This window comes from Triplophysa rosa, linkage group LG8 (genome assembly GCF_024868665.1).
Source record: "Triplophysa rosa linkage group LG8, Trosa_1v2, whole genome shotgun sequence".
Taxonomy (NCBI): Eukaryota; Metazoa; Chordata; class Actinopteri; order Cypriniformes; family Nemacheilidae; genus Triplophysa; species Triplophysa rosa.
Window position 1 is genome coordinate 19,424,052 of NC_079897.1, and position 13,125 is coordinate 19,437,176.

General features: G+C 38.0%; 2 protein-coding genes across 2 annotated transcripts; both read left to right on the forward strand.

Annotated features, from left to right (window-relative positions):
• Window positions 1-553: 553 nt before the first annotated feature.
• On the forward strand, window positions 554-3,350 carry slc50a1 (solute carrier family 50 member 1). The gene is made up of 6 exons (XM_057340446.1): window positions 554-753; window positions 1,228-1,305; window positions 1,466-1,589; window positions 1,819-1,980; window positions 2,830-2,949; window positions 3,037-3,350. The coding sequence occupies exons 1-6, from the start codon at window positions 686-688 to the stop codon at window positions 3,142-3,144; spliced, it is 660 nt and encodes a 219-aa protein (XP_057196429.1). The 5' UTR covers window positions 554-685; the 3' UTR covers window positions 3,145-3,350.
• Window positions 3,351-4,171: 821 nt separating this feature from the next.
• On the forward strand, window positions 4,172-8,843 carry LOC130557882 (sugar transporter SWEET1-like). Its single transcript, XM_057340001.1, has 6 exons — window positions 4,172-4,371; window positions 4,846-4,923; window positions 5,084-5,207; window positions 5,437-5,598; window positions 6,448-6,567; window positions 6,655-8,843. The coding sequence occupies exons 1-6, from the start codon at window positions 4,304-4,306 to the stop codon at window positions 6,760-6,762; spliced, it is 660 nt and encodes a 219-aa protein (XP_057195984.1). The 5' UTR covers window positions 4,172-4,303; the 3' UTR covers window positions 6,763-8,843.
• The last annotated feature ends 4,282 nt before the right edge of the window (window positions 8,844-13,125 follow it).

A 13,125-nucleotide genomic window follows, 5' to 3' on the forward strand; every position in this document is an offset into this window, starting at 1 on the left:
ACAGTGAGGGCCCAAAAGAGAACTGGCACTTGGGTGACAAAATGTAACATTTATATTTTCACTGGACCTCTCAGCTCTTCTTTATTTAACCAAACACGTCAATGGAAAAGACATCACTTTCCCTGATAGTTTGAAAGCAAAATAAAGTGCAATGCACGACAAAGATGTTCACATTGTCTCACTATTTGTGAAGCATGTGTAATCGTCAACCCCCTGTAACGTTTAGTGAACACCTTTCCTCGATAGAAACCATTTTCTCGCATTTGAGAAGGCAGGTGTTGCCAAAGCGCCACCTGAGGGACACAAGTGTACACACTTCAACCAATTTGAAATTGTTTCACGTGCAAAAAAAAAACTAAACCTTCAACTGTAATTGTTCACTTGCATAAAATCACACATTTTCTTTCCTACTGCCAGCCAGCGAAGCATTCGTCTACTTACTAAAACTACAAATCCGGACTACACGTTGACGTGAGTAATCAGCGCTCCGTGCTAACCAATCAGAGTGGAGGACTCGGTTGACGCTCAGACGCCGATGATTACAAACACGGAAGTAGTGAATGTGTACGTCAGCGTTGTGTGTGTGAATGTTTCATATTGATTTATGAATATAATAGTATTCGCGTGGTTGCACAGGTAGCATTATAGTGACAGAGGTGTTCAGTAATTCACTTTTTTTCTGTCTATGGATTTTTTGCAGCTGCTATCATGGGCGTGCATCGTATTTACCGTCGGGATGTTCTCGACAGGATTGTAAGTTGTTGCAGTAACGTTTCTTTATATTTATGACTACGATTCAGATCGATTTGACTTGGGAAAAGACTGACTAAGTTACCAAAAACTGTATCATTCAGTACATAAACATATTTAGAAAATTAATCAAAATAAATGCGGTTATAAATAAATACATATAATTGCAATTAAAGGAGTAAATGTGTACTAATACACATTTTAGGACGTTTAACCATATTGGTTATGCTGTATCTTATATAAACCTTATGAACAACGTTTGCATCTGTTGCACTGCTATCAAGAGAGTGAGGAGCTAGTGTAAATTGCAAGTGTCCATACATTTTATGTCCATAAAAATATTAAATTTTTATTATAAATCACCATCTTTATGGATACAGTGGTGTGGTATATAAAGCATATAGGTACATAACCTCCTGTGTGTGTGTGTATACTGTGTAAAACAACATTCCTCATATTTCCCTTCTCTGTTTGCAGGACCGACCTAAAGAAAATGAAAGCCTCTCAGAGTGCAGATAATGTTCAGTTCCTGCCCTTCCTTACCACATGCCTAAAGTATGTATTTGGAGTAACAACGAGACGGACAGCTTTAAGTTGTTTATGTCCATGCATATAGACAAATCCATATGTGCTAAGTGCAAAGATTCAGTGTATTGTAACACAGTCCATTTATTCTGATTGATCTGTGAAGATGTATTTGTGTGTGTTTGTGTAGTAATCTAGGATGGCTGTACTATGGATTACTTAAGGGAGATGGAACAGTCATACTTGTCAACACCATTGGGGCCATTTTACAGACTATATACATCATTACCTATTGTCATTATACCAAAGAGAAGGTTTGTCTTTTTAATAGACTTTTTCAGACTTTCCAGCTGCACTGAATATATAATACTAAATGAAGGTTCTGCAATACATTGTAGGAGTGATCAGATAAGGGGTTAAAAAGTGTAAAGCAAAAAGTAAGATATTCAGTACAGGATATGATATTCAACCACTAACCAATTTAAACTAAATAGAAATGAGCCTCTTGTTAAATTCTGCTGTATTTGTGTGTGTGTGTTTCAGAAGCGCGTGCTGACACAGACACTGGTGATGGTGTGTGTGTTGTGTGTAGGCTGGGTGTATTTTAGTATGCTGATTCCTCCTGGACAAACACAGCTGTCTCAGCTGGGACTGGCCTGTAGTGTGTTCACTATCAGCATGTACCTCTCTCCTCTCACTGATCTGGTGAGTGCACATTTATACATGTAACCAGCATTAATAATAGTTCAAACACACAGTCAGCAAGTATCTGCTTCTGTTTGCTGAGTATAACATTTTAGGAAAACACATGGACATGGAACGAACATGTTAAGAATACACATATCAGCCTCTATTTAATGTTGTGTATTACTAGGGAGTTTTGATATTTAATGTAATTTTTCAAAATGGTTTTTTATAAAATAAGGTATGCATAAACGGGAATCCATCATGTGAACCTTTAACTTACTAAATAAAAACAGAATGTAAAATGAAATAAACATAAATTTTGATATTTTCTCCTTTTGACATTTGCACACCAAATAGCATGAATTCTTTTTATGACATTCCAGCATCTGTTGTTCATCACGCCATCCATCCTTTGCCCTCTTGTAGTCTCCATCTTCCTGTTTTCAGTCTTTCTCTTCCATATTCATCCATCCCGCTCCGTCTATCTGTCCTGTGCCCTGTGGTATATTTCCTGTCATTCTCTTACCTTCTTTTGTTGCTTCCTGTTTTTCCTTCTGTCAGTGTCTCCAAGTGTCAATATCTGCTTGTTATGGAAAGTACTTATGTGTGTGTATGTCTGTGAGAGTATAAAAAACACATTCTCATTGCTTTGATGTGTATGTTGAGCCTTGGTGCTCAGGTGAGAGACAACGGTTCCAATCCTGTCTGCTGTCTTGTCCTGATCAAATTCTTCCCCTTTTACTCCCGATATGATCTACTTTGCCATTAAACGATTAAAGTCTAAAAGTTTAGCAGACACTTGCATCATGCATCATTAAATATACCTTTCCGCTTTCAAAAAGTATTTCTATGCTTTATTTCCACCAGCTGCAGATCGTACGCAGCAAGTCCGTAGATCGGCTGTCATTTTCCCTGACTGTCGCTACATTTTTTACATCCACATCATGGACGCTGTATGGCCTTCAGCTACAAGACTATTATATCATGGTAAAAGGCTGAAAAACATCCTGAAACAGTAGTCTGTGGTGAAGGTGAAAATGACATGTTTGGTAACTTTATCTCTCTACCTTCTAGGTGCCCAACACGCCAGGCATCTTTACTAGCCTCATCCGCGTCTACCTTTTCTGGAGGTTTGGAGCAGTCTTTGAAAACAAGCCCACGTATAAACTCATCCAGATCTGACCAATTAAGTGTCTTCTTAACTTTCCTTTAGTTCAGGGGTTCCCAAACCTTTCAGCCCTCGGCCCCCAAAATAACATTGCCAGTGACTCGAGACCCCCACTATCCTCGGAGGTGGTTAAAGTATACAAACATTGCGCACAACTGCGCACATGCACTTATTAGGTCTATCCAAACATGTGCATAACGACAACACAGAAGAGCACAGTCTAACATAATATTTAAAAATCTCAATTTCGAAAAATTGACCCATAAGACTGGTTTTGTTGTCCAGGGTCACATATATGAAATGAAAAAACTACCATACAAAACATCTCCACAAGTACTAAGGGAGCATACACCGACTTTCAGGGGAATTGGAGACATCAAAGCTTTAACACTCTTAAATCAGTTCTCCCCTCTTTTCATCTCTCCATCCTGTCCAAGACTTCACATCTTCTAACCAAACACTCAAATGGGGGCGAGATGAATGAAAGGACAGTGAGGGCCCAAAAGAGAACTGGCACTTGGGTGACAAAATGTAACATTTATATTTTCACTGGACCTCTCAGCTCTTCTTTATTTAACCAAACACGTCAATGGAAAAGACATCACTTTCCCTGATAGTTTGAAAGCAAAATAAAGTGCAATGCACGACAAAGATGTTCACATTGTCTCACTATTTGTGAAGCATGTGTAATCGTCAACCCCCTGTAACGTTTAGTGAACACCTTTCCTCGATAGAAACCATTTTCTCGCATTTGAGAAGGCAGGTGTTGCCAAAGCGCCACCTGAGGGACACAAGTGTACACACTTCAACCAATTTGAAATTGTTTCACGTGCAAAAAAAAAACTAAACCTTCAACTGTAATTGTTCACTTGCATAAAATCACACATTTTCTTTCCTACTGCCAGCCAGCGAAGCATTCGTCTACTTACTAAAACTACAAATCCGGACTACACGTTGACGTGAGTAATCAGCGCTCCGTGCTAACCAATCAGAGTGGAGGACTCGGTTGACGCTCAGACGCCGATGATTACAAACACGGAAGTAGTGAATGTGTACGTCAGCGTTGTGTGTGTGAATGTTTCATATTGATTTATGAATATAATAGTATTCGCGTGGTTGCACAGGTAGCATTATAGTGACAGAGGTGTTCAGTAATTCACTTTTTTTCTGTCTATGGATTTTTTGCAGCTGCTATCATGGGCGTGCATCGTATTTACCGTCGGGATGTTCTCGACAGGATTGTAAGTTGTTGCAGTAACGTTTCTTTATATTTATGACTACGATTCAGATCGATTTGACTTGAGAAAAGACTGACTAAGTTACCAAAAACTGTATCATTCAGTACATAAACATATTTAGAAAATTAATCAAAATAAATGCGGTTATAAATAAATGCATATAATTGCAATTAAAGGAGTAAATGTGTACTAATACACATTTTAGGACGTTTAACCATATTGGTTATGCTGTATCTTATATAAACCTTACGAACAATGTTTGCATCTGTTGCACTGCTATCAAGAGAGTGAGGAGCTAGTGTAAATTGCAAGTGTCCATACATTTTATGTCCATAAAAATATTAAATTTTTATTATAAATCACCATCTTTATGGATACAGTGGTGTGGTATATAAAGCATATAGGTACATAACCTCCTGTGTGTGTGTGTATACTGTGTAAAACAACATTCCTCATATTTCCCTTCTCTGTTTGCAGGACCGACCTAAAGAAAATGAAAGCCTCTCAGAGTGCAGATAATGTTCAGTTCCTGCCCTTCCTTACCACATGCCTAAAGTATGTATTTGGAGTAACAACGAGACGGACAGCTTTAAGTTGTTTATGTCCATGCATATAGACAAATCCATATGTGCTAAGTGCAAAGATTCAGTGTATTGTAACACAGTCCATTTATTCTGATTGATCTGTGAAGATGTATTTGTGTGTGTTTGTGTAGTAATCTAGGATGGCTGTACTATGGATTACTTAAGGGAGATGGAACAGTCATACTTGTCAACACCATTGGGGCCATTTTACAGACTATATACATCATTACCTATTGTCATTATACCAAAGAGAAGGTTTGTCTTTTTAATAGACTTTTTCAGACTTTCCAGCTGCACTGAATATATAATACTAAATGAAGGTTCTGCAATACATTGTAGGAGTGATCAGATAAGGGGTTAAAAAGTGTAAAGCAAAAAGTAAGATATTCAGTACAGGATATGATATTCAACCACTAACCAATTTAAACTAAATAGAAATGAGCCTCTTGTTAAATTCTGCTGTATTTGTGTGTGTGTGTTTCAGAAGCGCGTGCTGACACAGACACTGGTGATGGTGTGTGTGTTGTGTGTAGGCTGGGTGTATTTTAGTATGCTGATTCCTCCTGGACAAACACAGCTGTCTCAGCTGGGACTGGCCTGTAGTGTGTTCACTATCAGCATGTACCTCTCTCCTCTCACTGATCTGGTGAGTGCACATTTATACATGTAACCAGCATTAATAATAGTTCAAACACACAGTCAGCAAGTATCTGCTTCTGTTTGCTGAGTATAACATTTTAGGAAAACACATGGACATGGAACGAACATGTTAAGAATACACATATCAGCCTCTATTTAATGTTGTGTATTACTAGGGAGTTTTGATATTTAATGTAATTTTTCAAAATGGTTTTTTATAAAATAAGGTATGCATAAACGGGAATCCATCATGTGAACCTTTAACTTACTAAATAAAAACAGAATGTAAAATGAAATAAACATAAATTTTGATATTTTCTCCTTTTGACATTTGCACACCAAATAGCATGAATTCTTTTTATGACATTCCAGCATCTGTTGTTCATCACGCCATCCATCCTTTGCCCTCTTGTAGTCTCCATCTTCCTGTTTTCAGTCTTTCTCTTCCATATTCATCCATCCCGCTCCGTCTATCTGTCCTGTGCCCTGTGGTATATTTCCTGTCATTCTCTTACCTTCTTTTGTTGCTTCCTGTTTTTCCTTCTGTCAGTGTCTCCAAGTGTCAATATCTGCTTGTTATGGAAAGTACTTATGTGTGTGTATGTCTGTGAGAGTATAAAAAACACATTCTCATTGCTTTGATGTGTATGTTGAGCCTTGGTGCTCAGGTGAGAGACAACGGTTCCAATCCTGTCTGCTGTCTTGTCCTGATCAAATTCTTCCCCTTTTACTCCCGATATGATCTACTTTGCCATTAAACGATTAAAGTCTAAAAGTTTAGCAGACACTTGCATCATGCATCATTAAATATACCTTTCCGCTTTCAAAAAGTATTTCTATGCTTTATTTCCACCAGCTGCAGATCGTACGCAGCAAGTCCGTAGATCGGCTGTCATTTTCCCTGACTGTCGCTACATTTTTTACATCCACATCATGGACGCTGTATGGCCTTCAGCTACAAGACTATTATATCATGGTAAAAGGCTGAAAAACATCCTGAAACAGTAGTCTGTGGTGAAGGTGAAAATGACATGTTTGGTAACTTTATCTCTCTACCTTCTAGGTGCCCAACACGCCAGGCATCTTTACTAGCCTCATCCGCGTCTACCTTTTCTGGAGGTTTGGAGCAGTCTTTGAAAACAAGCCCACGTATAAACTCATCCAGATCTGACCAATTAAGTGTCTTCTTAACTTTCCTTTAGTTCAGGGGTTCCCAAACCTTTCAGCCCTCGGCCCCCAAAATAACATTGCCAGTGACTCGAGACCCCCACTATCCTCGGAGGTGGTTAAAGTATACAAACATTGCGCACAACTGCGCACATGCACTTATTAGGTCTATCCAAACATGTGCATAACGACAACACAGAAGAGCACAGTCTAACATAATATTATTTTATAGTTATTTACTCATTACTTTACTTGTTGTTATACATAAACTATGAACTATTACTACAGCTGGTCAAATTTCATCAAACTTATTTGAGTACTGATGGATGTACTCTGCCTCTTTTCATACCTGAGGACGATGGCCTTTCTGACTGCGGCGCTTCTCCGCCCTCCTGCGCTGGCCTCCCTGCATTGTCTTTGGTCAATATTAACCAATGTTTCTTTTCAACAATTAAAAATATCCTAAACTTGAAACCTCATCTTGCGACCCCTACTTTGGGAGCCCCTGCTTTAGTTTACACGATATTCAGGAGATTCAGTTTGCCTGAATTGTCTCTCTCTCCCTCTCTCTCTCTCCCCCTCTCTCTTATGACACTGCCACTTTAAATTTTACAATGACACAATCTTTTGATTTTGTATCGGTTTTGGTTCAATAGTATTGTTAAAGAAGTAGTGGTAGGGTTTAGTTAACAATAGCCCAAATTTGCAAACATGACAAGCTCTGAACTTCGTTAAGTTTTCTGTTTTTGTGTTTCCTCTTAAGGTTAGACCTTCAAATGTATAATATTAAGCATCTATCTATTTTTATTACTTGGGGTAGACGGTTCTAAATGCCTTTCAGGCAAATCCTATGTTCTATTTTTGTCTTATAATGAATGTACTCTTTACAAATATTGTACTATCTACTTTATTTCAGCTTTTTAATGGCATAAGCAAACCATACTTGATTGTGTCCAAATGGCAGTTTGGCAGCTATTTAAATACTGCTTGACTTAGTCACGTCCTAAACTTCTTAGATGTGTGCAACTTGAAAAGAGTTTGTCTGAACCGTATTAAACATCAAGGAAGTCTTTTCAGATTCCAGAATCTGCAAGACATTAGGAAGTGCAGAAAGTCAGAAATGCACAGAATAACACATCTTCAGAGTTTGGAGATGAGTGGTTTATGCACATTCAGACAGCAGTAGTGGGTCTTATGTGCGGGCCATTGAGTTTTAATGAAGCTTATTTCTATTGCCATTCACAACAAGCCCCTCCCCACCACCTTCTTTACATATCCTCTTCCCTATTAATTAATTGATAAAATGTCCATATAATGATATCAGAAACATACGTTCCCCTCCCCTGCAGATGCTGCATAGTTGCTTAAAAACTAAAGGCTTTATTTATTGTGAGTTGAGAAGTTTGATGGAAGCTGCTTAAAGAGGAAAAAGTAAAAAATTCACCCAGTTACATTTTTACATATTCAAAACCAATAACAAGGCCAGATGAACATGTTAAATGGTTAGTGGCCATGTGCTTTGCTGAAATTGGTTCAGCTGTGACGGACACAAAAAGCCGAAACATATGTCAAAGCCTAAACTCTTAACGGGCAGTTTCCCAGACAGGGATTATCCTAAACCAGCATTAGGTTTTAGTTAAATTAGGATATTTACGTTGTTTTTTAAAAACATTCTTTACAAAAAAACATTACTGCGTTCATCTCGAGACAAAACAATCATAAGGATACATTTTAAGATATGTCAGTGCAAGTTATTTTAGATTCATACACCTCTAACATTTAAGTTAGTCTGGGACCAGGCTCTTAAGCCCTTTCCGGGAAACCACCCCTAAGTGTATGTTAGCGGTTTACCTGAATATCATTTGGTACTTTATTTACTTACACCTATTTTGTAGATATTAAAAAATGATGATTTAAAGTCCAACTCGTGTTGCTGTTTTGTTTATGGTTTTAATGTTATACAATTATGTTTTGTGCTTTACATTAATATTCCTTTGTACTATTTTATATACTATGCAACAATACTATTATATCAATGGTGATTTAGAGGGAGCATTTGTTTTTATTGTTTAAATAAATTTTGGTATCAAATGTCTGCTTGAGCTTCAGAGATGTTATGAGAGCTTGTGAGCAGAATGCGAGTGGATTTTCTTCCGGTCACAAAGAGAAGTGTTGATTGTGAGCAAGGAAATCTCAAAATGTGTTCAATGTTTTGACAGGCATTTTGATTTTTGTGGGAAATTACAGCACAATTATCTCTCACTTTTAGGTGTTGTTTAAGCTCTTGACAAGTGTATGCGAGTGTGTTGTTTGCCTGTTTGTCTCAGTAAACACGAGTGAGTGCAGTGGGAACCGTCTGCTTGCCGGTTCTCAGTGCCTATGGGGTCTGTATATGCTTTTCCTGCCTGCTTAAAGAGTGAGAGATGAAAGAGGCAAAGCATTGTGGCTGGTGATTGTTTATCAGGAGAAACAGTTTCTTGAAGACAAAAAAGTATTAAGGATTTAAGTGGCGAAACCTGTGCTGTGAGAGAAACAATGTTTTACTACATTTAGCACATTTTAGTTACTCAGGATGCATGTGTATGTTCGATGGCGTAAATACGGAAATGTTCACTGCTAAGATCAGAGTTCTCCTCAATAGGTTAATGAGAATTTCGATGTATTTTTTTTGTCTAGACCCCTTGAGATGCACCATCTTGGTTCACCGCGTAATGTCCAATATTATATCTGTGTCCAACATAAGAATGTGAATTTGAGGTTTAATGTGCGGCATACACTTTAAAACATGCAGCGTTGGGTCAAAAAGGGACAAACCTGTTGGGTTAAATCTACCCAGAAAATGTTTATATTTGACCCAACAATTTTGGGTTAAAAACAACCCAGCACTTTTCAGAGTGTATAAAGATTGAGAGTTTTTGGGCTAGAGAAAGTGAGATGTACAGAATGGGGCAATGTTAGTAGATACTTTTCCTGGATCTGCCTTCTCAGCTTTTGATTCAACCACAAACACATTATGAATCATGCCAAAATAATCCAAAGGAACTTGAAAGTGTTGGATTCCCTGATGCATTGCATGTTCAAAAGGATCAAATCAAATCATTGCTTCTGCAAATATTTACACTCCAGCTAACACAGTAACCCACACCTTGACTGTCTGAAACAATGAAGCAATTTTAACTTCAATAACCAACTTTCTCATACAGCAGACAGAGACGGGGGGCTGGGTGTCTGCGAGTGATGAATGACCCCGTGGAGACACAGAGACTAGACAAATTTCACAATCCAGACTCACACTTCTGAAGCGTGTGTATGTGTGTGTACCGTATATTATAGTTCTGTTTGGTGTACTGTATTTCTTCCTTTGTCGGGTGCGATAGGAAATCTTGTGTGAAGGTGTCCGTGAAAATGTGTGTGTCTCTGTGTGTTTTATGAATCCTGTCTGATTGATCTCGGTCACTTTGCTCTGTTCTTATCATTAGGAGAGCAGTAGCTGTAGTGTTTACATGTTGATGTGTGTGTTTGTATGTTTAATCAGGGCAACAATGGGAGTCCACTCAAAAACAGGATACCATGGTTTCCTGTAGTAGAGACTGTCTCTGGGATACCCACGGATACATACAGATGTCTAGATCACTAGCTAGAATGCATTCTTTGGTAGTTTTAATCATTCGCACATGCATTTAATTATTATGTACTGTATTTATGTTGACAAAAACAACTGCTTTCACTGGGTTTTTAAAAAACGGATGCAACGTTATTGTATCAAACCGCATTTATTTAACAGAATGGTAAAACAACCTTTCAACAAAAAATAATTTTAAATGATAAAAAAGAACAAAAAGATTGAAGAATGTTGGTGGCGGTACCCATTGACTTGCGTTGGTTTTGTGTCCATACCATAGAAATGAATGAATAACGATGTTAACTTGGCAACATTTTTAAAAATATCATCCTCTGTTTTTTGCAGAAAAAAGAAAATCATGCAGGTTTGAAATGACAAGAGGTTAAAGTAAATGATGCAAATTTTTCATTTTTGGGCAGACTATCCCTTTAAATCTCCTGCATCTCAGATATTTCTCCTCAAAAAGATCCAGAAATCTTTAGAAGTAAAACTGTAGTTTGTTTATTGATGATGCAAGACAACCACTAAGCAGTGCATTACAGTAGTCAAGTCTTGAGATCACAAATGCATGAATAAGCTTCTCTGCGTCAGCAACACGTAAAATATTTCGTAATTTGGCAACATTTCTAAGGTGGAAGAAGGCTGTTTTTGTGACGTTTGAGATGTGATTTTTAAATGACAGGTTGCTGTCTAATATAACGCAGAGGTTTTTAACTGTATTTGTTGGAGTAACAGTGCAGCCTTCAAATTGCAGGTTATAATCCGAGATATTCTTCTTACGTGTTTTTGGTGCGATAAGTAATATTCCTGTTTTGTTAGAGTTTAAAAGAAGGAAATTAGTAGTCATCCAATGTTTTATATCTTCGATGCACTCTGACAATTTGGATAGCTGGAAGGAATCATCTGGTCTTGATGAGATATATAGCTGAGTATCATCTGCATAACATTGGAAGCTAATTCCATGTTTTCTAATAAACAATCCACATTAATTTTCATCGCCATACCCTTAAAGGTACAGTTCACCCAAAAGTACTAATTCTGTCTTCATTTACTCCCCCTCAAGTTGTTCCAAATCTGTATAAATTCAGAGAAAGATATTTGGAAGAATGCTTGTAACCAAACAGGTATTGGTCACCATTGACTACCATAGGAAAAATTGCTTTATAAATTTCTTTGTTCTGTTGAACACAAAATAAGATAATTTGAAGAATGTAGGAAAACAAACAGTTCTGAGGCACTTATGACTACCATTGTCATTTTCCTACTGGGTAAAGAGGACATTCACTATAATGACTCCAGGTCCAAATGCAAATAATGACTAAAGTACTTGTAGTTTCAAGAAAAGACCTATAGTATATTGTACATGAATGCCAATTAAATTCAACCCTTTTAAGTGTGGATTAAGTGAAATAAGCTTGATGTCATGTCAGTGATAACTGGTGTAACAAACGTTATAAATGCAAATGGAGCATATTAAACTGTGAAAAGTTGTGTTTGCTGAACTCTAAAAACAGTAGTGTGTGTGTGTGTGTGTGTGTGTGTGTGTGTGTGTGTGTGTGTGTGTGTGTGTGCGTGCATGCGTGCGTGTGTTTGCTGCATCAGCATGCCCGCATGTGTGTGCGTGCAACGTCAGCTCGCGTGTTTGAGCTTTCAGCAAGTAAAGCACACCTGTGAGATCTCCAGCTGTTGTTGTGAAGAGTCTGAACAACGGAAGGAGGAACAAAAATGTGCTGCTCTCCTCATTCTTCTACTGTATACTTTCTGTTCTCTTTACCTTGCAACTCATTGACGTCTGTTTTTGTCTCACAGGCAAATCTCCTTGTGCTTGTTTGCATTTGTCTGGTGTTGTCTTGATGCCAGCGCTGTAGCTATGATCTCTCTTAACACAGAAGCCCCAAAACACCATACGTTGTACCGACACGTTTTTAATAGATAGATTCTGCTCTCCAAATATAGACAGAAAAGTCATAAACAAGACGAAAAACACCGGCACAGACAGGCAACACCCCTCTGGCACCTGCTGACCTCTGTCACAGTTTCTTGGGCGTTAAACCTTTGCTAGTAAAACAGGTGAGGTCAGAGGTCACAGGCTAGAATGGCGACCTTGTTTTTCCCCTGTGCAACTGTTCTGCACGCTATCTCTTGTCTTGTCTCTGTTTCATGTGCAGTTGCTTTATGGTATTTATGAGCAACAGTATGCAGACCTGACTGCTGTTGAAAGCTTTACCTACTTTGTCTTTACTGTACTGTAGCATGTGTGCAACCCCAGTTTAGATGTTTTAAGGTGTGATCTGTAAAAAGACATGAATTCTTTCAATGTTTTGACAAAACCAATAATAATACAGGTCATATGTTTTATATGTTTAACAAATTGAAATGAAAGTTAAATATTTATCCAAGTACCCTTGGACGGAAATTACAGCCACATTAGACAACAGTGCTATACAACTTTATTCATGTGCAAGATTTCATGCTTGTTTACATCTTTCTTTAAGTAATCTAGGCATTTCTTTATGTTGAAGTGCTACATTGCAGATAACATCAGAAGCTACTGACTTAATAGTAAATAAAAAAATGAATAACTATGTCATTTTGTAAATGTTCACACCACTGTGTTGTGAATGTGTGTTTATGGACTTCTGAGGCTATTGAGGACGTTCTGAACGAGTTTGGAGCACTCAGCCAGGGTCAGGTGTCTGTCGTGATCCTCATCTACTTCACGCACCCACTGCTCAGTCTGCATCG

Bases quoted from the DNA above. Each gene is read 5' to 3' on its own strand.
- slc50a1 (XM_057340446.1), top strand. From the start codon at position 686: ATGGATTTTTTGCAGCTGCTATCATGGGCGTGCATCGTATTTACCGTC. The intron at 1,981-2,829 runs GTGAGTGCACAT...TATTTCCACCAG, and splicing joins TCTCTCCTCTCACTGATCTG to CTGCAGATCGTACGCAGCAA. The intron at 2,950-3,036 runs GTAAAAGGCTGA...TCTACCTTCTAG, and splicing joins TACAAGACTATTATATCATG to GTGCCCAACACGCCAGGCAT.
- LOC130557882 (XM_057340001.1), top strand. From the start codon at position 4,304: ATGGATTTTTTGCAGCTGCTATCATGGGCGTGCATCGTATTTACCGTC. The intron at 4,372-4,845 runs GTAAGTTGTTGC...CTCTGTTTGCAG, and splicing joins GGGATGTTCTCGACAGGATT to GACCGACCTAAAGAAAATGA. The intron at 5,599-6,447 runs GTGAGTGCACAT...TATTTCCACCAG, and splicing joins TCTCTCCTCTCACTGATCTG to CTGCAGATCGTACGCAGCAA.